This window comes from Nesoenas mayeri (assembly GCF_963082525.1).
Source record: "Nesoenas mayeri genome assembly, chromosome: Z".
In the NCBI taxonomy this organism is placed as follows: Eukaryota; Metazoa; Chordata; class Aves; order Columbiformes; family Columbidae; genus Nesoenas; species Nesoenas mayeri.
The window spans coordinates 15024926-15052207 of NC_137542.1; the positions used below are offsets into that span (position 1 = coordinate 15024926).

Below are 27282 nucleotides of genomic sequence, written 5' to 3' on the forward strand. Positions count from 1 at the left end.
AAACCAACTCCCATGCTGAACGGTTAACTGATACATACAGATCCAGTTAAGTTTTGCCTTTTGAAGATCTTCTACCAAGAAAAAGCAAAGTAGACACTTTTGAAACAACACTGGTCACTTGCAGATGAATGCCATGCAAGAGTGTTTCTAAATAATGCCTTAAACATGACATTCTTTAAATTTAATATAACTATTTTATTTTTTCCCCATGAACTCTTACCTCCTTTAAGAGCTCAAAGTTGTCCTCTATTAAGGAGATCAAAGATGAGCATTCTCCTGTTAGATTTAAACATACTTCACAGAAGCATAACAGTTGCAGGCAAAACTGTGATAACTGAACTTTCCAAAACACTGGATGATGGAGTAGCCTGAGGAACAGCTCTTGCAGAAAAAACAAGGCTTCTGTAACTTGCAGTAAGTCTTTAAGCTGTAGAGAGGTAGTTAAAAAACAAAACACGTTCTGGTTTAGTTCCCCTTCCTTTTCTATGCAGAATTCAACAAGTTCAGAATTAGTTCTATTAGCTCTGCAATGTTTCCACTGCAGATATTACTAAGACTTTGAAGAAACACATTCATAAACTAAACCCAGGAATCTCTTATCCAACTTCCCTGAAAAAACAATAGATGAACCGCTAGTTAATGTTTTGAAATAAAATTAGAAACATGTCAAAGAATAAAAATATTTCTTGTAGCTGATAAGAAAAATCCCTTTTTCCTCAGAAACAATGGCAAATTAATTCAGCTCTCAGGATTCTCTCAGCAACATAAACAAATTGTGTGGTGCTTTCACACAGCAAGTAAATAGTCTTGTAATGAAAACATATCAAATGACAAAGACAGTGGTGTTACCTGCTTCTAAAGCACCATGCAATCTATCTACTACCAAAATAAAAACCTGAAGTGCAATAGCCAAAAGCAGTATCTTCATACTCAGAAGCCAAGTAGAGACATTTCAAGAAGCAGGTTGCCTCAAAATCCTAATGTGTTAGACAAGAGCATTTGTGCTCTTGAAAATTCTAGTTCCAGACAAACTCTGCTATTCCAATCCAAACTCTGGAATCCAGCATTAATGATAACACCCTAACTTTTACTTTCTATTAATAATCTGCTTTAATCAGAAGCCTCATGTTCACTGAATTTTTCAGCACAAAAATCTGCAAGTGATGAGTTGTACCTTTTGACAGCTTGGTTGATACCATCAGACAAAATGACTAGGAAGTATTTCAGCATTTATACGATACAGAGAATTAAATAAGGTAAGATTAAAGGAAGGATAAGAAGAACCTGAGATTCAGAGAAGGAAGGAGGAATGATGGGTTATGAAACAGGTCATCAAACCGGCTTCTTGAACAAAGTATTTCTCTTTCCATTGTAAAAGCTGTATCTCAGGCAAGACAAAAACATTCAAGTATTAATCTGAGTTTTTAAAAAATGCAACATATTTCTAGTTAAAAAAAAGAAAGTGCCAACAATCAGAGAGAAAAGAAAGGTGCATAACTAATTTTGTAAGTCTTCTTCAGTGCCATGTTTATGGCCAAATGTTACCTAGTCAGACGCTTGGTCACACATTCAAGGACACAATGTTATAATGACGTTCAGGTAGAATCAAGACAAAATCAGAAATGTCCCTGTGACTAGAAAAAGTCAGCGTGTACCTGTCATCACAAAGAATAGACCTGAACCAAGATAAACGTGTATAATACAAGTTACTATTTGTCCAAAAGATTGTGAAAAGTAGACTTTACTAGTAAAATTCCTTGGGAGGAAGATGCTATCAAATATCCTCATATCAAACCTATTTAGCTTTACATTATCGATATTCTAAAACTGTCTCTCTATGGTAATAATACCATAGCACTTCGTGTTTAACTGAATATATATGAAACTGAAGATTTTGCTCTCATATTAAAGAAGGAAAAGATAATATAGGCACAAAAAAGCTTAATCAATGTCACAGTAAAGCATGAGGCAATGCAGAGCCATTAAGCAACACCCTAGACTCCTAACCAAAAGGGACAGAAAGATTAAATCCTTAGTTCCTAGCCAAGTACCACTGTGCGAGTTAAAAATACTTTAAAAAATTTCAGCATATTCCAGAGGGCTTAAGTTTTGTCTTTATATAGACTAATCCTTCTGTTACAAAAAGTGAAAAAGGAATAATCTAGCAGTACTTAAATCATGCTTCTCATATAGTTTGTTTCATTTTAAGATTATCATGTTAAGTTAAAAACTGCACATTTTTGACAAATTTCTTATCATTTACCAACATTCTCTCATGAGTATCTCTACAAGTTTATTGTTTGTTTACTGAGGCAAGTAGCAGCAAATAATTATGGCAAACACATGTTTCAATTAACACTATATCAGGTGTATCAGATTTGAAGAACTAAAAAGTTTCACCTACTACCAGAAAAAGACATTTTTTGAGATTTTTGTACTACCAACAAATCAGCTCTATAAGAAGTAGAAGAGAATGCTATATTTGCACACTTGAAAGGCATTAATAATAATATTATCATTGCTTTGTTAGCATTTATTTGTAAAAGGTGGGGCCAGATAACAACTGTACCTGGAGGTGTGTAATCAAATCACACAGGAGCTGAAGAATCTGGCATTCCAGCACGGAAGGTGTTTCTTTGTGCTTTGGACCATGAGGCTGAAGTAAGATCTTAAGTAAACCCATTCGCAGTTCAGCATATTCCCGCAGCTGAGATGGTTCACAATACAGGTATCTTAAGAACGGGGCCATTATGCCAACACATGAACTCTGTGCCCTGCAGTTCAAGAAACAAGTTTATCAATACTGCTTTCTACTGAAAACTTAAGAAACAACAAGGAAAACCCAAGCAATGTGACATTCTCTGCAATAATTTACAAGATGCAATTAGCAGGAAGGTGTTATTAAAGGCACTACTAATCTCACAAAAAACCTTTGACTAATTTGCATGAAGCATTGTCAAGAGACCTTATATAGCAACTATACACTGAAATGCAATCGTGAAACAACTCAATATTTAAGCATGAATACCATTCAATATGTACTTGCAGATCATGACACTCATATTTTTTTTTCTCAGCAATTCAAGAAAATGGCTTTCCTTGCTGAATACCATCTCTGAATACCATCAGACACTAGTGTGCTGTTCTGAAGTACCATTCAGACAAGACTAATCAAAAATAGCTTTTTAAAACACATAAAATGCAATTTCAATTAAGAAAAGGCATCTATTCCTTGCCGCTTTTTGCCCAGTGGTCTTAAACAATAACATGGAACAGGATCTGATTTAACCAAGATGGTTTCCCAGTAAAAAAAGTATCTCAGAACAATTATTTCAGCTTGACTATGTTAGGAATACCAGCTGTTCTTGACTCTATTCAAACAACCAAATAAAGCTAATGATCAATGCATTAACAAATACACAGGGAATCAAAATTTGAAGTCAAGACTCAGCCCTGATACAGAGCTTTACAAAAAACTCAGTAATAGATCTACATCGACATACATGGCGCTTGTTGATGTCACACTTAGGGACACGGTTTGGTTTGGACTTGGCAGTGTTAGGTTAATGGTTGGACTCTCTGTTCTTAACGGTCTTCTCCAAACAAAATGATTCTATGATTCTATATTCTCAGTTTAGAACTTTATTCCACAGAAGCCTTCACACAAAAAGCAGCAAGGAAGTTCATGATATTTTCTTTTTGAGCAAGAACAACTCCTATTTTTATTCAAAACAAACCACAGGCAAAAAATCCACAGTTCATTAGACCATTCAGACATCTGACAGAATGTTTCACAAGTCCCAGATTTAGCAGCACAGTGGAAGAACAAGTCTGCAAGTATTTTAAAAATACTCTATGAACTAAATTGAATAAAACACACTTTTGGTTCAAAGTCTTACTGTTGATCTGGTAGTCTAGGCCCACTAGAAATTTAACAGAACAATAAACTTGTATGTTCACTCAGAGCAGCAGGATACAGAAGTCAATTTCACCGTACAATTACTCTGTTGGATTTGTGTAAGTCTTTAAGAACACAGAAGAGGTACTTTTTATCTGAAAAGCACACATTTAGGTGCAAAATCACTGAAAACATTCAGTTCTACAGCTGCTACAGCATTTGGTATCTTACAGTGAGTCTTTATTGGAGGTAAGCATGAAGAAATGTTGAAACTGTTGGTAGATTGGATATATTTTCATTGCTAAAGAGACTTTATAATAAGGGTGTGCCACTATTTTTTCTATTTTTTTTTTAAATCAAGATGTATACATCCTTTTTAAAGACCTCATCCTTTACTATGAGAGAAGACTGTCTGTGCTTTCCTTTTTTCATGTCGCCATTTTGTATAGATGAGTTATACCTGCATGCTAGTCATCTTTCCTGCCCAAGCAAGCAAAATCTTGACAAAGCAAATAATATAAATTGCCTATTTAAAAAAAAATAATAATAATAATTACAAAGGTGCTATCAAACTTGCACCAATTTTTCAACATCCATAAAAATTATATCAACATAAAAGAGTTTTAAAAAACTATAAAATCCACTTTTGGTGGATTATGCTAGTATTTTATTAATATTCTGGTTTTAACCTTTAAATGGTATCCTGAAGTTCTATAATTATCCTTTTCAAAAGACAGAATTCTCACTGCTTAGTGCAGCTGCCTTCAAGAAAAGAGTTACATTGATATGATTCACTTATCTACATTTGATATTTTTAAATTATTTATTCATTTACCTCTCTGGACACTCATGGAAAAATACTGTTATCTGCTGCAGTAGAACTGGCCAGCAATCAGGTCTGTTTTCGAGGACATTGACAAACGGATGAGGAGTGTTCCTGAAACACAAAGAAAAAAACATTTGGATCTATAATGCAGAAAGCAAGTGTGCAAAATAACTATCTTCAAAATAAAAGCAGCTGTAGAAATAGACAGTTTAAGCCTCTGGTATTACCAGCTCCCTTTACCAGCTTCGCCAAGACTGCTATACTGTCAAAAGAGGCCATTTTATAGGAACACTGGGAAAGAGGATTTAAAAAAAGTCTCTATCAGAAAAATATTTTTTAATTTATTTTTTAAAAATAAATGTCTAAGGATCACTGTTCAAATGTATGGCCTGATTTGAGTCATTGATAGCAGCACTAGACACTAAGAGCAGGCTCCAAGAAATGGCCACAGAAAAATCTGAACTCTATGTCACACAACAATCCAGTCTTTCAAGCATAGGTACAAACCTTCAGCACCTCACAAAAACTGAGGTGACCATCATATCACTTACTGGTTTAAATGTGCTCCAAATTTATTTTTTTTTTCAGTGAAAGGAAGAGGAAAGGAGAAGGCTGGTCATACCACCAGCCTAGAAACATCCACGTTACTGCCAGCCCTCTGACAATGGCTGCATTTGAAAATGTCACTGGGGCCTGGTAGTCACGGGTTCTTCTCCGATAAATCTATCACCAACAGCTTCCCTACCTCCAGAGTCAAGGACTGAAGGCCATCTACACTACCTAGAAATGTGATGCTTGCATCAGTGACTACCCTTGTAGTGGAGGACACCTGGGCAGGAGGGCAGCCTGAGGTATATAATTTGTCTGTCAGAAGCAAAATGAAAAATTCATTTGACTAGAGTAAGCCAGCATATGAAAAGACTGAATATGAGAGTCTGAACATTAAATAGCCTGGAGAGGTGGGAAACCGGAAAGAACTGGTGATGTGAAGGCAGGTTCATCATCACCTCCATGTCCTCCTGCTAGAGTTTACCCACTGCCCTTGCTGTGACTGGCCTCCTTGTGCACACCTGCCTGCTAAGTGTCCATATTTCCCCCAGTTTTGTTTCCTGCTTCAGCCAACTACAAGCAGATACCAACAGCTTAACAGCAGACAACCAGATATTTCCCTGCACTCAGAGCAGAAACAACTTTCCTAATAGCAAGATAGATAAGTTGGAAGAGTCTTGCCAGTTCCCAAGGATCTGCTAGACACATGGAGGACAGCAGGGCTGCAAAATAAATGGAAAGGCAACAAATGCACACACACTGCACACATCTGGCAGCCACAGAGGAGGGCAGCATACATTTAGGAAGTGCAGATGCTGCACATCACCACCTTCAGTTTGGGTAACCATCTTTCCTGTTCACATCCAACAAATCTGTGCTACACACCAGAAAGACTTTCAGTCAATTTTACCTGTACAACACTAGATGATATGAGAACCACCAACTGGAGTGGCACATCTCAAGAGCAACTGCCTCAGTTTCTGACCCTTACCGTGCCATTTAAATAAAAGAGAAAGAATTAAAAAAAAAGAAAAAAAGAGAGAGAAGAGAGAAGAGAGAATGACAGCACACACCCCCACCTCTATTAGAACATTAAGGCTTCCTGCATGTGTTTAAAGGCCAATTGACTTTCATGCATGTGACCTGTGTCACCTGAAGGGTAGCAGGTATGGCACACTGCAATGAAGAAACTGTCAGTTTTCTTGATACACTGTTAAATTTACTACAGTGAGTGATATAGTCAAATAAGCCTTTTAGAAAGAATTTATAATGGTATTTGGTTGGTTCGTTATTGTTGTTTTAAAAACCTGTTAATAGCAGAAAGCCCAAGATCTGAGGCAGTCTTTTTATTACAGAAGACAACATTCACTGAGAGACACTCAGATTCAATAGCATGGTCCTACGACACAGGCTTCACCTTCAGCAGCACCAAACCAACCCCAGCTTCAGGTGTGATCTGCAGGAATCCCATGAAAAAATCAAAAATGTGTATCTGATTTTTTCCACTACATAGCAAATTTGAATTGCATAATGTGATAGTGTATTAAGGCTTCCTTTGAGTGACCTAAAGAGGTAACACCTACCTGCCATAAAGAGGAATGCTTACAGTTATGCTACGCCTAGTAGGATACTATTTCTGAAAAAAAACCCCAAAAAACTAGCAGACATATCCTCAAACTAAAGGAGGTGTCCCTTATTCTGTTATTTTTACATTCTTAATGTCAACATTGTTTGAATTCTGAGCAATTGACTCGTTTTGAGAATAATCAGAGAGTAGCATCACCATTAGCTGAATGAAAGATCTGCCAAGTTAAGAAAGCAGGTTACAGAATATTGTACATACCTAATGGCTCATTTTCTTCTCGGTTTTGTCAGAATAGAGCTAACACCCAAGGAAACTGGGAATATCTACTTCAATAGAAGACAACAGTCAACTATACGGCCCACTGAACCCTGCAGCTGCACAGCTCAGGTAACAGCACATAACTGCAGCACCCCTACATGCTACAAAAATCAGAATTCTGAAATACTTGAAGAGAAAATATTATTATAAAATAACAAGTTTTGGTCAACTGCCTCTCTTCAAAAGCTTCAAATTGCATTGGATCTTAGGGTGGAAGCATGTAGGAAGTTTGCTCTGGCTGACAAAACACTTCCTGCCACAGAAGGATATTCACAAAGCAAAAAGTGTTCTTCATATGCTTTAAAGTATCAAGCAAAAGCTTTTATTTACTGTCAAAGACTTAACTGCATTGCTCAGGACATCTAAATTACGACAGTATTTAGAATATACCTCGTCAGCAAGAGGTTACACCTGATTCGGGTAAGTTCTATGTAGACAAGAAGATAACTGTGCCTTTAAGAAAACAGCAGAGATCCACAGGAATGCAATAAAGTGAGATAAAGAACAGTGCTGCTCAGCCATCTCCGTATACAGACACAGCCTGTACACTACCAAGACTCACAAGTATGACTACAAATCCATCTTCAAAAGCTATTTGCCATGAACACAGTAAATAACACTAATTTATTGTCTTAATACATAAATTTGAGGAAGTAAATATTCTTAGTAAGGTGACCTAAATTGTGGAAGTAATTACAAACATCAATAATAAAGCTGAAAAACTACAAATATTGTCTGAGCAATAAAATCAAGGAAAATCACTACTCATAAGGGCTAACGGAACTGAAAGTAATTACAAGGCTCTTGTATCTAAAGACAAAAGGAAATTTATCAATGGGCTCTTATATCTTATGTCTGGCACATCTTTAATGAAGCTTAAAATAGAGGAAATTTAACATATTGTATTTAAATCTTTATAAAAGAATAATTAGTAGCTTTCTGGTTACTCTGTTAGAAAAAAGTGAGTTAAATTTGGAGGTGATCTTGTGCTAAGATAATAAGACCATATACACACCCAGGAAGAAGAATTAAAAATAAAGCATCTGGACAATCTCTTCAGGAGCAGATATTTAGCTTTTTGCCTGGATTAACTGAATAGCTTTCAAGCTAGCGCTGTTTTAGCATTTAGAGAAATCACATGAACAAAGAGGAGAAAATATAACAAACTCTGCTTCCAAACCACTCAGCAGCATGAAAGCATAGAGTTTTGCACGCCTACTGATCCATATTTTAACATAAAGAACATTAGATGAGATTCTATTGGGACTTGCCAAAAAATTACTTTGGAAAACAGGGTAAGTACCGTAGTCTAATGGGTATGGGGGGGCAGGAGGAGAGGGGCACCAGTTGCAGTAGATTCCAGTCTCATTACTGAAGTCTTTTGCAGCCTACAACTGGCAAAATTCCAAAGGCTGCAGGTGCCATCTCACTGCAGTGTTGTATTCAGTGTAGAGAAAATTTACCTATGCTCTCTTGTGCAATGTGCTCCACTGCTTACAGAGGAACATTTTTCCTTATATCCAGTCAGAAACTCCTGGTTTCAAAACTTACGCTCACTGTCTATTGTTCTTCCACCAAGAACCAGGCTCTGCATTCTTGCTAACCTTACTTCTTCATCTATCAAAGGCTTTGATAGTCTGGAGAGGTCTCTGTTGACTGGAAGCTAGCCAATCTACAAAAAGGGCAAGAGGAAAGACCCAGCTAACTACAGACCAGTTAGTCTCTTCTTCCAAAGACATGTGTTTCTATTCAGGCAAATACATAAACTGAAGACATACAGATCAGAAAGCTGGCTGATATGATGGATTACTTGAAATATGTTCAGTAAACAGTCACCATGGTCACAAATATGCAAATATTACAATTCTGCCCCTCACATTTGGGGCTAGAAGCCTGGCACTTCCCACATTCATTTATCTATAATTTGTTAACTTACAAATATGGTCTTCATATGCCCACCTTCCTTGATTCTATAAATATTTTACTAAAGTTAAATAGTCTTTTACAATTGTGTACGAAGACTAGAAAGGATAAAATGTTATATGAGCTGCTTACTTCAATATCTTTGTCATATTTTAAGAACTAATTACCTTTCCTAATGAGAAGGATATTTCTCCAGTCATCTGAGTGCTGCTATGACACTGAAGTCATTGGAACCTTCATAAAGTCAGCATACGTGACACATCAAAATTAAAATGGCATATTATCCAGAAAAAAGGCAAGCCCTTTATGACAGATTGCGTGTTCTGAAACTAATGTAACTGTACTAAATTCAATGGTGAAAGAAATCAGCTAAGCTCCATAGCGTACAGTGATTAATAATGAAACACCAAAATGTGCAGCCTGAGAAAGTTCATTTGATAATGCTCTTAGTAGCAGGAAACATGAGGTCTGTAGATGCAATTTATCCTCAACACTAACTTAAGAATTGCTAACATAGCACTGTAAAACACATCTCTTTAAATAGCATCACAGTGCTCCTACCCTAAATTATTGCCAGCGGGTTCAGAATACAGCAAAACACACAACAAGACACAGCAGCTATCCACCTGTAAACACGTGTCTAGGGAAACAAAGAGAAATTTTATGTGAGGGGCAACCGTAAAACAAAACTTATTTTAACTTTTAGGTCATCTCAACCTCTTTGTTACAGCTCTGAACACAAGAGAGCTCCAATCTGATTTAGCGCATAAATTCAGTGACAGATTGCTTTTTCTGTATGAGGAAACAACGTCTGCAGTCAACATACTTTTCTGTGTATGCAGCTGTGACCCTCGCCCTTTCAGAAAGATGGAATAGCTCTTTACTTCATCAAATATGATCTTTAAAGCATTTTTCTACCTGGTTTGAATTTTGATTTCAGAAAGTTGGCAGCTCTCCAGAATTTTAAGACAATAAAACCCATGCATGGTGAATCATTAAGAAGAATGTAAAATATCAGTTCGTAAAAAAAAAAAAAAAAAAAATATTCATAGCTCTCAGCAAAAATGTATAGGCAAAGTTCTGTAAATGTATAACCCACTTGTACTGAGAACACTGACAAGCACTCCTCAAAAATCCCTCTTTCTTGCGCTCCCATTCAATTAATCTCGAGCTTAGATTACTGGACAGCTATATTAATACACAAAGGAAACAGGCAACTTTATGCCAGACGAGACATAATAAATCCACGGGGAACCCTCAGCTCCAGTTCACAGTGAGACCAGCTCGCAGACTATTTCTGTGTCTGCTACAGCTGGTCTTAAATTCACAACAAAAAGTGCAGATCATCCCATATGTAAATTTAAAATTCACATTACCTTTTTTCACACATCCTTTAAAAAAAACCAAACAAACAGCACATTTATTTTGTTATTTATCCACCACTGGAATACGAGTTACTAAAAACAAACAAACAAAAAACAAACACAACCAGTGGTACCTACACAGCTTACAGAATCAATTAGGGATCCCAAAATTCAGTGATCTATGAGGCAGTTTTCTACCAACCTACCAGGTTAAAAGGAACATTTCCCACTTTCTACAGGAACAGAGGTAATCCCTTCTCTATTTTCCAAGTTTAATTTGCTTACAGAAAATGGAGAACCCTAGCATTAAAGCTACAGAGGCTTCCCCAGATGAAATCAGAAAACCTATCTGGTGGATTGACCTTGGCTGGCAGCAAGGTGCCCACCAAGCTGCTCTCCTGCTCCTCCTCCTCAGCAGGACAGGGAGAAAATGAGACGGAAAACCTGTGGGTCAACGTAAAGGCAATTTAATAAAGAAATGCAAGGATGGTACGTGAAAGCCACAGAAAACAGGAAGATTTATTCTCTACTTTCCATCATCAGGCAGTGTCCAGTAGCAGCAGCAGCCACTTCAGGAGAAAAATGCCTTAATAATGAATGGCCTTCCCACAGCTCCTTTCTCTTAGGTCTTAGTGCTGAGCACATCATATGGTATGAAATATCCCTTTGGTCAGCTTGGATCAGATGTCCTGGCTATGTCCACTCCCAAGTCTTGCCCACCCCCACCCTACTGGCCTTTGAAGGGATGGGAATGGGATGGAGGGGCAGTCCTGTTCAGTAGTACCCAAAACACTGGTGTGTCATGTCTTCCACACAGTTCTAGCTGCCAATACAAAGCACAGCACTGGGATGGCTGATATGGGAAAGCTAACTCCATCCCAGACAAACCAAATACAACATAAACAGACAAAACCCCTAAACTGCAAAACATTATTTTCTCCAATTTATTTTCAGGAATTGCTCATAATATTACACAATCACAAGAAGCATATTATAAAAGTAATTCTATTGTGCAGAATTAACATTGGTCTAAACCAAATTTATTAACTACCCTGCAATACTGACTTCAAAATGTCCCAGGAGAGATGACACTAGCAAACTACTTGAGAACATACTGGTGCTTTTTGATTCTTCATTGATGATTTCCATATGGAATACTTTTGCATAGTTGACAGCATAATATATCGACAATGTAACAGGAAGTTACTTTTGGTGAGTTATTGTATACATTATTTCTTTCAGAAATCAAGTTTAAATGCCACTTTATAGAATGCAACTATGAAAAATTGTTATGTAAGAAGCCACTGAATAAAGATTAACATTTCTGTACCCTAGAAACCAAAATCAGATCTCAATCACAGCACTGTGACCTACTACATATTCAAAACTAAGTCAAACAACCTGAAGTCTCTCTTCATGAAAGTCAACTGGAAGCAAAAGGAAAAATGAAAACCACATTGGTTAAATACAAGTCTGCTGCTTATTTCCAGTTGTCTATTATTGTGCCTTAAACCATTCTGAGTGATCAAATTTAACCTTCCTTGTATGTTAACAGCAACTTTTCTTTTGGTAGGTGGGGATGGAGGGGGGAAGGAATAATCTTTCCTCACCCTACTGGGGAGAGGCTACTTCTTTATTCCAGCCACATCCTACTACACCCTTTCTCACACAGAGCCTGGATTAAGTTTCTTTAACTTAGTGTCTTCAACCACAGACTTTAAATACTTTTATTTACTACTAAAGAGAAAGCTTTAAAAAGGGGCCCAAGATAGTTGGTTAGTGTCCAGGGACTGTTTCTACCGGGCACAAGATCAGAGCATCCCAACACGTAGGAAGTCAAGGAAGGGAGCCAGGAGACCTGCGTGGTTAAACAAGGAACTGCTGGGTAAGCTCAAGTGGAAGAGGAGAGTTTACAGATCATGGAAGGAGGGGCTGGCCAGCTGGGGAGAATATAAGGCTGTTGTAAGAGGGTGTAGGGAGGCAACTAGGAAAGCTAAGGCCTCCTTAGAATTACAGCTGGCACAAGGGGTCAAGGACAACAGAAAGAGCTTTTTCAAATACGTGGCAGATAAAACTAACACCAGAGGCAATGTAGGCCCACTGATGAATGAGGTGAGTGCCCTGGTGACAGAAGATACAGAGAAGATAGAGTTACTGAATGCCTTCTTTGTTTCTGTCTACTCTGCCGGAGGCTGTTCTGAGGAGCCCCGTACCCCTGAGGCCCCAGAGGAAGTCAGGACAATGGAGGAGTTCTCCTCGGTTGATGAGGACTGGGTTAGGCAGCAGTTGGGCAACCTGGACATCCATAAATCCATGCATGGGCCTGGATGGGATGCACCTGCGGGTGCTGAAGGAGCTGGCTGAGGTCATTGCTGGACCACTCTCCATCATCTTTGCCAAGTCTTGGGAGACAGGAGAGGTGCCTGAGGACTGGAGAAAAACAAATGTCACTCCAGTCTTCAAAAAGGGCAAGAAGGAGGACACAGGTAATTACAAACCGGTCAGCCTCACCTCTGTCCCTGGGAAAGTGATGGAACGACTTATCCTTGGTGCCATCTCAAGACATATCAGGGATAAGAGGGTCATTAGGGGCAGTCAAAATGGCTTCACCAAAGGGAAGTCGTGCTTGACCAACCTCATTGACTTTTATGAGGACATAACAAGATGGATGGATGATGGCAGAGCGGTGGATGTGGTCTACCTTGACTTGAGTAAGGCATTTGACACAGTCTCTCACAGCATCCTCACAGCTAAACTGAGGGAGTGCAGTCTAGATTATCAGGTAGTGGGGTGGACTGCGAACTGGCTGAAGGCAAGAAGCCAGAGAGTCGTGTTCAATGGGGCAGAGTCCAGTTGGAGGCCAGTATCTAGTGGAGTGCCTCAGGGGTCAGTACTGGGGCCAGTATTATTCAATATATTCATCAATGATTTGGACAAGGGAATAGAGTGTACTATCAGCAAGTTTGCTGATGACACGAAACTGGGAGGAGTGGCTGATACACCAGAAGGCTGTGCTGCCATCCAGCATGACCTGGACAGGCTGGAGAGTTGGGCGGGGAAAAATTTAATGCAATATAACAAGGGCAAGTGTAGAGTCTTACATCTGGGTAGGAACAACCCCAAGTTCCAGTATAAGTTGAGGAATGACCTATTAGAGAGCAGTGTAGGGGAAAGGGATCTGGGGGTCCTGGTGGACAGCAGGATGACTATGAGCCAGCACTGTGCCCTTGTGGCCAGGAAGGCCAATGGCATCCTGGGGTGTATTAGAAGGGGGGTGGTTAGTAGGTCCAAAGAGGTTCTCCTTCCCCTCTACTCTGTCCTGGTGAGACCACACCTGGAATATTGTGTCCAGTTCTGGGCCCCTCAGTTCAAGAAGAACAGGGAATTGCTGGAGAGAGTCCAGCACAGGGCACCACAGATGATTAAGGGAGTGGAGCACCTGCCTTATGAGGAAAGGCTGAGGGAGATGGGTCTGTTTAGTTTGGAGAAGAGGAGACTTGAGGGGTGACCTCATTAATGTTTATTAATATGTAAAGGGTGAGTGTCACGAGGATGGAGCCAGGCTCTTCTCAGTGACAACCAATGACAGGACAAGGGGTAATGGGTAGAAACTGGAACACAAAAGGTTCCACTTAAATTTGAGAAGAAACTTCTCAGTGAGGGTGACAGAGCACTGGAACAGGCTGCCCAGGGAGGTTGTGGAGTCTCCTACTCTGCAGACATTCAAAACCTGCCTGGACACCTTCTTGTGTAACCTCATCTAGGTGTTCCTGCTCCAGCAGGGGGATTGGACTAGATGATCTTTCAACGTCCCATCCAATCCCTAACATTCTGTGATTCTGTGTGAATTCCATCTTACAACCCTTTTGCCTGCCTTTTCAATTAAACCTGTTCTATAGGAATGTGGACTTTGTAGAAAGAACTGATATAGCTAGAAAAATAAAGCCACACACGACTTCAGGAATGCAAGCGTGTCCAGCACTCCAAAGCGTGTTTCACTTTTCTTCACTATTTCATTTTGCTTAAGACATGATTCCTTTCTACCAAATAGCGCCTTTATATCATTAAAGCATTATAGCTACAGCTTGCTACAGTGATACCTCTTAACTGCATAAAAAGAAACCTGAGAAGGTCCCAAGCTGGGACCTCTCCAGAAAAGGTACAACAGGGGCTGTTAATGTCAGCACTGACTCATAGCTCCTCAAGAGCTGGATGAAGTCACCACGATGCCCTCTTCAGAAGGCTGCTATAGCATGACAAGCAGCTTTAGAGGAGTAGCTGTGGATGCATCTTTAAAACATTTATTTTTACATGGCAACCACTTTAACAGCAAAAGCATTCAGGAACCTTATTTTGACAAAAGGAATAAGGCAGAAAAAACAAGTGAGAGGGAAGTGGTCCACATTCTTAAAATAAGACTTATTAAAAGGACTATTAGCAATCATCCAGCTACTGTATTTGGACAAGTGTTGGTATTTATTTGTTCTTTCTCATACACAGCCTTCATGTGTCACCATTGTCCCTTTTGAGCTTACAGTAGCAATCTTATCCCTTTATTGTTTATAAAGCTCCAAGGATGGAGATTCCACAACCTCTGTGGGCAATTTGTGCAAATGACTGATTACCTGCACAGTAAAAAAAAAAAGAAAAAAAAAGGCAGAGAATGACTGACTGAAAGTCAGCATCAACACTTACTTTATGCTTTTCCTGGAAATCAGAGGAAAAGTTACCATGGTATATAAATAAAACCCATGTGAAACTGACCTGATTCCATACAGATTCCAAACAGCCTCGTCTCCATCTTTTCCCAGTTGAATAGCTTGAATTCGTAGCAATTTCCGAACAGTCTTTACTAAACCATGCACATTTCTGTTGACAAAAAGAAATACATTACTATCAGATATGTAGTTATGTTAGCTGATTTTTCCATAAGACAAGGAACCCAGGAACAAAACTGACACTCAGGAAGCCTTGAGTTCTCCTGAAGGACTGTCTCAAATCTGCCTACACAATTTTGGGCAAGTTGTGCATCCACATGTCTTCGTTTTCTTTTTCACATAATAAGCAAAACAGCAGAGAGAGTAGTTAATGCTTCAATTAAAACTGTTATTTGTTCGCTTGTACCATCTCTTACATTTGCTGTCCCCAGCTTAACTGAAACCAATGCTTTTAATATGTTAAAACCAGAAAATTAGCCCTTCTCTGAATGCAAGTGTATAGGTGAATGTCCAACTTGGTACACAAATTTCAACCACGTCACTGTCTAGCAAGAGAAACCACATTGTCAGAAAAGGCACTTGAGACATCTAGTTTGTGCTGACTTTTGATTTCAAGAGCCAACAACTACATAAAATAGATACATACAGCTATTCTATCTCTCTCTCCCTATGTTGTTTAATTTACCATTAACAATAATGAAATAACAGTATTTCTGGAATTTTTATAAGATTTCATATATTCTCCTGGAGAGACACTAATGAAATTAAGGTGGGGGGAAAAAAAGCCCCATGACCATGCAGTAGAGCTCAAAAAGTACAGAGTTTGTTACTGCTTGGCTGAGCTTTTAAGGATAACTTTCAATATTTGGTTTTCCTCTTCATAATTTTGTGCTTTCTACGCCTTTCCAACCTTTCCACACCTTTTCAACTAGACCATACCAGATCCAACCCAATCCCTTCTCAAAAAAATAGGCTGGATTCTATCACGAAACATTCTTTCACAAGGTGAAAATGTAGAAGCAGAGCAAAAACAAACAAACAAAAAAATCACGGTTGATTCTTTGACATTTTATCTAGAACATGCTGTACAATTGCATCATTAACTCCTAATAATCTTTTAGAGATAGTTTACTACTCACATTATTAAACTACAATTATTCTTTATTCACATAATGAACAAGAAGAGCTAACAAAATACACAATTATAAGGGATTATCACCTGACAAAAAGTTACTTCTGTCATACAGGGCAAGATAAGGGACAAAAAACAGAATTGGATGCTGGGGATTCTTGGTGTTTTTCTTTTACTGTTTCCCCTTCTCTCCTTCCTAGCAGGAAAAAAAATCTGATAAAACTATTTCATCTGTAATTCCACTTCTCCATTAGTGAACGGAAAACTGAAGGAGATCTTCAGAGGGTGAGCTGGAAACAAGAAGTTATGCAGAATTTATGTAAGCCTCTCATGGGACAAACAAACCACCATCTTCATTTAATACCTGAGCAAACTGAGATGCAGTAATACTAACTGTGTGCAGTATGCTCCACAAACATCTTCCTAAACTGTTAATGGATATACATAAATTTAGACTTAAGCTAGAACAAAAAGTCTGAAGAAATTTAACCAATTTTTGTCAAAGAACAGAGAGACTTTATGTGAACAGTGTTAGAAGACAGATGTTTACACATACAGGCTGAACCAATACCAGCACAATAATGTGCGGTAACAACAAGTAATCACAAAGAAATACCAGGACTTGATATTTACAAACACTTCACTGAGCTTTAAAACGGCTGCCTGTCCTGACATGTGGCTCTCCAAACATTGAAATCTGACTATACAAGAAAACATGAGGCTTGACAGAACTCTGCTGCAAAGCAACCAACAGGAAGGCATACAGCAGGTTTCCAAATCCCAACACAGTCAATGTAACATACAGAGGAAGGAGAACCTTTTGTTTTGGTACAGGGTTGGGGAGAGAGAACAATCTTTTATATACTTTGCAGCTAGCAAGAGGCTATTAAATGGGAATTTGCTAGCACATTCTCCAGCTTCAGTTGGGTAACTATGCACTGAGGGTAAAAACAAACCATAAAACACTCATTAAGAAAAGAGGCTTCCCTGTTCTGAAACTCCTGTTCCTCATTCCCAGGCAGGCGGTGGAGAAGCCTGGCTGCTTCATGCTATGCGCTCAGCTCCTAAACACAAGCAGCACAACAGCACGGCATAGTGCAAAGATTTCCGCACCTCCTACAGGCACAGATTCTCAGGTGTTAAAAACATTCTGAAAACTTACCTACACACAGAAAGCTTTCTGACAATTTCTCAAATATAACAACAACCCATTGTTTCACAGGCTTTTAATAGACTGATGAGATTATTTATGCTCATTCATTATTGAATACAGGTGTGCTGGTTCACAGAATCAAAGAATGTTAGGGATTGGAAGGGACCTCGAAAGATCATCTAGTCCAATCCCCCCGCTGGAGCAGAAAGCGGTTATTGTGCTTGTATTGCTAGCTCGGGTTAAGCCACAACAACAGGCCACAGAGTATTCCCATTATCTTCTACGCAGAAAGCTGGAGACCAACATTAAAAACATGTAAAAATGTGCATTTGTGTATTTACATATGTATACATGTTTTGTATACATGCATACACACACAAGCACACACACAAATAAGATCTTCAATGAAATTTAAACTCTTGGGGCATCAGAGCAAGCTAAACACTGAGTTTAACCGACAGTTATGGTACAACAATAGACCAGAGAGGTTAAAATAAATTCCCACTTGTATAATGAGCAGATTGCGTGAACTGTTTAACAAGTCAACTCAGATAAGCACTGGATGTTCACCTCTGATAAAGCACAATGTTTTCCCTAGCATGCAGAATTTGATACACCTGAAAAAAAAAAACACCAGGTGCACTAAGCCCCTGATAAATTCATCATAACAGAAGGAAATGAAGCAAAACCAGAACACGGGTAGTCTTTGCCAAGAGAAGATTCACCTAACTCCTTTCAGCACTGAAAGGTGCTCTGCAGTTGAAAGTACCTTTCTGCTGGCTGCTAATTTCATATTTATTTTAGAGACACTGTGCACACAGCAATGCACAGCCACAGAGCAAGCCTGGGCGAAAACTTGGCAGGGAATAGGATGATGAGCAGCAAACTACAATTTTAAAAAGAGTCAAGAAGAAAGAAGTATCAGTACTGAAATGAACCAATCTGAATTATAAATTTAATCAGCTCTGGAGGCTACAGACATTTTAAATGCAGACTTCTGTGGTTAGGTCATATAAACCCTGCTTTGCAATCCATAGTGGATATGGTTTGAATTGAGGCAGCCTGGGGCAGGGCAAGGGGGGAAGAAACCAAAAATACATAAAAGGTTACTTGGGAATTTGCCAGCACTTACTATAGCAATCACTCATGTGCTGGTTTCACACAAAGAAAAATCTAAGAACAGTGCACAAATGGGGCAGATCCAAGACCTTTCAATATATAATTCTGATTCTGCATTTAAGGTTAACTCAACCCTAAATATCCCATTTTACACTTTTTATTTTCTTAAGTAGAAAACTGTATTAACATGTCATTTCCTTATAAACCGCAGATACTGTAACCCTTAGCTGAATAGGAATTTCACATTTCTTAGTCTGCAAGCCAGAGCTAATGAAACTTTCTCTCCACCCTACCTCACAGGACACAGGTTCCCATAGTCTAAGCACGTGTGCATCTGCTTCTTTATTAACAATGCAGATTCTTCCCTTAACCCCAAAGTGAACTAGTAAAATTTTGTCATTTGCAGGACAGCAGTTACCAGAAATTATTCATATTATAAAAATATACAGTATTTCAAAAAGATGGACCAAATTTCAAAGACAGACCAAATACGAAATCACTACATATCTGCAACCACAAGCCACCAATGAGTGAAACTCTTACCACTTGAACGGGTGGGTCATAGAGTTTCAAATGATTACCACCCAGGCCAACTAATTGTAACATGTTGCCACTGTGAAATATACTGCTTTGAAATCAGGTCCATATTTTTGAAACACCCTGTATTTGCAAAACCTTTCCTAGAGATCTATAACCATCTATTGTAAACTCAGCATAGAATCCACATCATCACAGCAAGATCCCAGCTATAAACAAGCAAGTGGCAAGGAAAGTCTTTTTAAAAATATCTGATTTCTTAAGCATTTCACTCAAACTTAAACTCACCTTTGGCTCACACTGACCACAAGAAGTCTCAGCCTGAAACTGATTATGTGAAGGTTTGAAAGGGTGAAAAACACATCCTGAACAGCATGTTTCTCACAACCTCTACACTGAGCCCACCAGCATAATACATCACAGTTGTAGTATCGATTAGCTGGCTCAGCTGAAAACAACTCTAGCACTCTCTAGGGCAGGGGTGTCAAACTCATTTTCACCAGGGGCCACATCAGCCTCGCAGTTGCCCTCCAAGGGCCCAATGTAATTTTAAGACTGTATTAATGTAACTACTCCTACATGTATACAGTCCTAAAATTGCACTGGGGCCTTGGAAGGCAACCGCGAGGCTGATGTGGCCCCCAGTGAAAATGAGTTTGATGCTTCTGCTCTAGGGAGAGAATAAAATGGCATAGTACAGAAAGCTAGTTAGCTGCCAAAAATCAGAAGCAATAAAGATAACACATATGGGTATGTTTGAATGGAAACATCTTCCCAATCATCACTTGACTTCCCATTTATAAATTTTGTGCACAGTGCCTTTTTTCCCCACGACTGCATTCTCTCAGTACGTTGCACAGGCAGTCTAGCTCAAAACACCATTATGAGATGTAGGCATTATATCTGCAGAATTTTCTAAGAGGAAGTAGCTGCAGAGTTAGGTAAAATTATTTCTTCCTTGGCAGACAAGGAAATAAAACCCAGCATTCCTAAACCCCACCTACAGTCTTGTGGTGATTCTATTTGAGCAACTAGTTATTTTGATTAGGATTATTTCTGGTTGCCATAATGGAAGTTGCTGCCATTTTCTTCCCACTTCTCCATGACAGAGGCAAACAAACTAGCCAATGCATTTGCTTCTGAGATTCCACAGTTCAAAATTCAGAGCGTTAGTCTGAATTGCAAACAATTTCAGCTTACACACACAGGATATTCTGTGAGTTCTTTAAGTCAGACCCCTAGTGTCACACTGCTAAGATGAACAGCCTTTAGCAGAGTGGCCAGAGCCATATCAGTCGTTAACACCAGAGCTTATTTGAAGATACTGTCTTTACAGAACCTCTGTTGACAAAAGACACAAATTCAGACAACCCAGCCTACCTTGCTGAGGGAATTAGGTTCAGAGCTCCATGAAGAACATAGTCAAGCTCAGCATGTTTCTCTGCAACAAGTGCCACCAATCCCTCAGAACAGGCTGTTCGCAAGGCAACATTCTCACTGCAGCACTTCTCCCAAAGCAAGTTCAGAGCAGGAGTCTGAAGTCAAAGCATGAGACAGAAGCAATGAGAAAGCCAACAATGATTTCTCTTCATCCTTCACAAACACACTTCTAAATAAAAACCTCCTCAAAAGCTTCTCCTCAAGTCTTGTAGAGTGCAAGAGAGGAAGCTGGCCTACAGACTCCAAACCTCAGAAAGGCCTCTCCCAGGGTAGCTCCCACTTTCCTTATCACCTATGCCCTCAGCAGGGACAGGAGTCTCTAGGAAAAGGGTAAAGCTGATTAATTTTTCAGCTGCGCCTATGCAGGTAGGCTATCATCAATTCCTCGTTCCTTAAAAAGATCAACATGTAATTGGGATAACTCAGGAACTGCTATGTCAAGTAGTACCTATGGCAAGGTACAGTGCAGCCAGCTAGAGGCAGGCATACAAAGGGCTATCCAGAGGTAAGCTGTCTTTACTCACCATACAAAGTCCTCAGCTCTCTCCATTGGCTAGCAAGCACAAAGATTTGGCAATACCCATCAAAACTGCTGCTTGTCTTCACATTAAATAGTTAGTGTGCTGACTCTGTAGCTTCCAAATGGCAAAACAAGGAACATTTTTAAAAAACTGAACACTGAAAAGTGCTCAAGTAAAAAGAGAGCCTGTAATGTCTAAGTAGCACAATCTTCTGCTTCTTAGCATTTTAGAAAGTGTTGCTGCATTTCAGTTTATACCTTTGTGAGGCAGCAAATGGGAAGAGTCAGCTTGTAGCTCAACACAGAAGGTCATTCAGTAACATGATTGTGATCAGGACTGTTGGAGGAGCTACTGTTAGAAAAACTACAAACCTCCAACATTCCCCTACTCAACACTTTACAGGTGTGGGTTTGTTACTTGGGTTTGTGGAAGTTGTTTTTTGTTTTGGGGGGGGTTTTTTATTTGTTGGTTGGTTTGGGTTTTTTTAAGACTTTATGCTCAGAAGAAAAATTCACAAATTATTTTCTACTCATTTCTGTACAAGTTAGCTTTTGGGGAGGAAAAACAATGGCACAAATCCTAACTAATGCCTCTCCTATGTTGCTGTGACACCTCACAAATGCCAGCATTTATATGCCTCTCAGTAAATGAGACAGACCTGAACTTAAGTGAGCTTCCCTCAACTAAAAGGCAAAGTATGCCCTTGCACTACACTCTCTCTTAGAGAAATATAATCTCTACTTAGCTAATATGAAACGTAACAGCAATACAGGTATGCAAAATGCAATACTTCTGAAATTTTTATAGTGATGTAAAAAGCCTTCCCTACTCAAGTGACAATGTCACCATATGGCACTTCACTTACAGTAACGTACATAAACTCAAATAAAACTCTCTCAAACTGAGCACAGCTACATGTTGGTATACTGCAGAATTAAGACTTTTGCCATTAAGACTTCTCATGGAAGTAAAACTGCTCTTCTGATCCCAGAGATGTACCATTTCTATCTGTACACCCAGACACATATTGCTAACTACCCTTACTTCTAAGATTTATTGAAATTACACAATGTGGAATGAGAAACCACAAAAAGACATAAGCACATGTGGACAGGAGAGGAGACAAAAAGGAAAGAGTGCCACACACCTGGTCAGATGACTGTTTAATCTTCTCTGAAGAAACTTTTTCTTTCAGAACTGCAGCAATCAGATGGCCCACTGCCTAAAAGAGAAAAAGAAAAAACACATGCAGATCAGGTGTTATTTTTCAGTTCTCCATTAGGAAGAATTTACATTGCAGTTGCCTACAATCATTTTATGGTTATTTGAAGTATCAGACACTGGTACGAAAGCTAAAATATATTTTGGGGCCAAAAATCTCCAAAATGCCAGTATACTACTTTTTACTGCTATCCTGAGCCAGAAAAAAAAAAAAAAAAAAAAAAATCTTCCACAGGGCTCCACACAGACCCAAGGGTCTCTTCAAACAGAATCACTTACAAGATTAGAATCAGGTATATACTCAGGAATTGCAGATAGTTTAAATGCATCAGCTCTAGTAGACATTTACAGCTCCACTGCTTTACAGATCATAGTGTACTGAAAAGCACTGGTAATTATTAAATTCTTCACTATATAGGGCAGTGGAAGCAAGAGAAGTAGTAGAACACAGCAGATCTAAGCAACTTGCCCAAATTTGTGCATCATAAGTTTTGTTAAACACTGATAACAAATATATTATGATACCTTAAGCACTTTACGTAGCATACTCACTGCCAGAGCATTTCATTTATTTTAAACAAAGCATCTGAAGTTAACAGTATTTTTCATAAAGCTCTTCTGCAGTAGCGATGATGAAGACGATTAAAATTTTCAAGGTCCTCCAAAAAATGTTTCTGTTCTAGAGAACAGCATACATTTGTTCATTTGACCTTTAAAATTGAGCATCTTGTTCTATTTTAGTAGAAGGAATGTTTTATTTCCTCAAACTGCTTTTAAAAATCCAAATGTGGACTGAAATAACCCTCAGAGGCTTCAAGGTGTTTGGATACAGGCTTTTGTTTTCTGATTCAGCTCTAATGCCTTACTCCGTCTTCTTTCATAGCCCTAGACTCTGATACACAGAAAACCCTTTCCATGAGAGACAGAATGACAGGTTTTCACACAAAAAAAGTTTCAGATTATCATTGTAACCAGAACAGCTGCTGCATCGACTCTTCTATGGTATGGACAGATCCTTACCTCTGGCAAAAGTAAATGAGGAAGCCAGCAAGAAAAAAACAAAAAAAAAACAAAAAAAAACCCCAAAAAAACCCCCCAAAAAAACCAACAAAAAAACAACAAAAACAAACAAACAAAAAAAAACCACAAAAAACCCACAAAAAAAAAACACCAAAAAAAACCACACAAAAACAACAACAACAAAAAACCAACAAAAAAAAACAACAAAAAAAAACCCAAAACAATCAAGAGTAAGATTTCTGTTTTGTTACTGTATAAAAAGACAGGAACATATTATTTAAAATGTTTTCAAGTTCCTTCTTTCAGGATTTATTTACACTTCATTTAGATACTAGTTGCTAGCCTGACATGACAAACAGTAGCACCGTGAGGTAACAGTTCACACTTCCAGGAAAGACTTTTCTTTCTAGATGACACAGATGATGCCCTTCAAAGGTTTGTATATGTAGTCTAACACTTTTTAAAAAACAGTTTATTACCTAGGAATCTTACTCTTGTGAAAAAAGACTGAGAAAAATGGAACAAAGTCAAATATTTATCTACGCTGCTCAGCAGCTATCCCACTGCAAGAGCAACAACATGCTCCCTAAGCAGGTTAAATCTTTCTTCTTGGACTTACCAAGTTAATCTTCTATTTTTCCTATTTCCTGCTTCTAAGGAACTTCAGAAATCAATTCACACCCACATCCTTAAAACACTGTCATTGCAATGGAAAAGGGGCTTATCAATAGAAAGTGGCTTTTGCAGTGAACTATACAAGGAAGTCAAAATGCAGACTAGCCCATTGCATTCCAAGAACTCGATTTACCCATAAAACTTTTTGACGTAGAAAATTATGCTCAACTTCCTCACTTCCCTGGTCCTTGTCTGTGTAGGTTACATGCTCTGCAGAGCAGACATCTTTGTTGGTCTGACAAAGACGACACCTGTCACGAAGTTGAATCCTGGCCTCATGACATGGAAAATTGCAGACCACTTTTCAGGGTGTGGTGGATGCATTCGACACCCCCCCTGCCCCAGCCAAACAAACAGCAGTTTGGTCCAGGCTCCAGAGGAGGCAAGAGCCTGGGCCACAGACAGACCAAGAACGCCTTCCAGGAGACCCACGAGAAGCAGAATGGCACACTGAATGCCGGTAACTTGCGGGTGCAGGGAGTCTCGTGCATATTTTTCCTACTATATGCAATCTGACTACGAGTCAACCACTTCATTCCATAAATATGGCAGCCTGAATGAGCCCACTTTGAGCTCTCCCTGAAAAATAAGTGAGCTGTATGGCAATGGTTTTACTACTCGCAGGTCAGTGGATGAGCGCAATTCAAGTTCAATATTAAATCATTTAGCTTAAGTAGATGCACACCAAATGTAACGGATTATTTAGAGACATAAGGTTGTATGATTTTTAATATACTCTTTGATTCATGTTACTTGGTAGACTAGATTTGCTAAAATTTTAAGCTGTAAAGTCCTGCTCATATTTACCAAGGGCAACTGCAGACTCCACTAAACGCTTGCAAGATAAAAGTCTAGCTTGCATTTTGCTGGGAATGATGGAACTCACTGGGAAAACAACAATCCAAGGCTAACGTGGAGACATTACAGACATCTGCAAAGTGGCACCTATTTTTCACTTCACTGAGAAGAAAGGATTTATCCAGACAAAACAGCACATGCAAGGCTCTGGACCAAAAACAATGTCTACAACTGAACAAAACACAGGCCAACATGGAATCAGAGAAAAGAGGTCCAATGGGGAACAAAGCACCTGGTGGTGAAATTTTGCTATAGGACTGAATCCTGGTGTGAATGGTCTGTAAAGATATAAAAGTTTGTAGTTTTCTATGCATGAGGTGACCTCTGTACAGGTACCCAGGTTGAACCAGCCTTTCTGCTATTCTACTCCATTAAGTTTTTTATTTTCTGAGAATTTTGTCTCCTGAAAGTCTCCTTTGCATACAGTCATGGGCCTTGCCTGAAAGTTTGCCACTGCAGCTTTAAATATAGGCTCCAGAGCAAATGGCTATCAGGGAGGGAATGCCTGAAAGTTTGCTTTTGCGAATGGTTACAGGCCTCCCCTGAAAGTCTGCCTTCAGAGCTCTAAATACAGGCTTCTAGAGCAAACGGTTAACAAGGAGAGAAAAATCCTGAAAGTTTTCACCATGACAAATACAGGCCTCGCCTGAGAGTTTGCCTCCAGAGCTCCAAGATACAGCCCCTGAAGCTAACAGTTATCAGGGAGGGAAGATGCCCGAAGGTTTGCTTCATGAACAGATACACGTGCCTGGAAAGAATGTAAGCAGCATTTGGCTTGATATATCTCCCTTATGCAGTAAATAATAAAGCCGCCATTGAACTCTTTTAAGTCGTGCTTCTCTTTCAGAAATGGTTCTGCAGAAAGCAGAACCTTAAATTACTCTCCTGTGACACAGGGGTCACAGAATTTAAGTGGAAACAAGCAAAACAACCAAGCACAGCACAAAATCAACCAGAGCACACCGGTAGCCCTTAATAATACGCAGCTGTAGTGATGAACCAAGACATTTCAATAATGCTTGTAATATGGGGACATTCTTCTGCACTCAAGAAAAATGACCTGGTTCAAAGATGCCGAGTCCTACTCATCAAGGCTGGTAATAATGTGAACTCATTTGCAGTATATGACACTGCTAGACTTCAGATGAACTTCAGCTTTCAGGAACATGACTGCCACTGCTAAACACCAGGATGATCACAAGAAGAGTTCTGTGTGTCTTTCAAAGTAAATTATTGTAAACCAATGCAGACTGAGCTAAACTGAAAAGGCAACAGAGAAAGCAGGTTGCACAGACTGCATTCATATCAACTTACTCCATCAAACAAATGGCTACGTATTTAATCCTGAATTCAAACCAGGAAAGTTAGCAATGATCTTACAGCTGAAGAGACACATGTCTAATACTGAAATGAGTAATGTCCAAAGCAAGTAGTTTTATTTTTAAAAAGAGTCTATCATTTTCTTACTTTCTCTCATAGTATTAAGAATACTATGATAAACACTTTATGCATGAGAGAAAGTTTCAGGTGATCATGATCAGGAACCAACACATGGATCCGAAAATGAAGGGATCTGGTCTGCTGACGACAGCGGAGCTGTATACAGTTATTTTTTAATGACAGACAAGACTGCAGTAGTTCAATCAGCTCTAATCACACAGGAACAGATCAGTCCTAAAGGCAGTTCTATAATGCATTGTAAAGTATTTTGACCCCATACATGATGTCTGGTAACTCCCTCGAGAACACAGGGTCACTAAAAAATGTTTGGCCCCACATAAACCTTCTAGTCCTGGAAAGCTCCCTATTTTCCTGCAGAGACTTCAGAGTGATGAGCAATTATCTCCAATGTTTGGATTACACAGAGAGTGCTATTAGCATTTGTTTTCAACTTAAGAATACTCTACTTCTATGGTTTTTTGCCTTTGGAGCAAAAATCACCCAAAGAGTGCTCCTTATCACCTTTTTTACTGTCAGGCAGCAGGCCTTGGAACAACAATTTCCACAGACAATTCAATTTTTAAAAAAATTACCTGTGACTGAATAAGTGCATTAGGAAATTCAAACCGCTTCTTGATGTCATCCAACATTTTGGCTCTGTGATATGATCACTCTGCAAGAGAGATGAAAAATGTATTTAGGAAAGAAAGTGTGTTATTCACCAGAAAAAAAATATACAAGATTTATGTTAAGCTTAACAGCAGATACTAGCATTAAAGCCTTGAAGTTTCCTCAGTAGTAGGATGGTCTTTTCTGGCACTTCATGCTGTGCTTATAGCTCTGCCAGCTTTCCTAAGCTCCTTCACCCTTCAAAGCTACTTCTCATAGGGTCCTACCAAGTGTCCCCTGAATACATCAAAATCTGCTCCCCTGACGTTCAGGGTCTGTATTCACTGTAGAATACTCAGTTGAACAGGCACTTGCA

The 27282-nt window shown here is 39.0% G+C and overlaps 1 protein-coding gene across 1 annotated transcript in view; it reads right to left on the reverse strand.

The window, feature by feature from the left end:
• Positions 1–26947, reverse strand: part of FOCAD (focadhesin) — a gene marked incomplete at both ends in the record, with an annotated part of 103951 nt that extends 77004 nt beyond the window's left edge. The window contains 7 exons of the mRNA XM_080362336.1: positions 221–427; positions 2570–2774; positions 4734–4835; positions 15228–15332; positions 20503–20657; positions 22231–22305; positions 26891–26947. Of these exons, the coding sequence (XP_080218462.1) occupies positions 221–427; positions 2570–2774; positions 4734–4835; positions 15228–15332; positions 20503–20657; positions 22231–22305; positions 26891–26947 (906 nt within the window). The remainder of the gene's footprint in view (positions 1–220; positions 428–2569; positions 2775–4733; positions 4836–15227; positions 15333–20502; positions 20658–22230; positions 22306–26890) is intronic.
• Between the last annotated feature and the right edge of the window lie 335 nt (positions 26948–27282).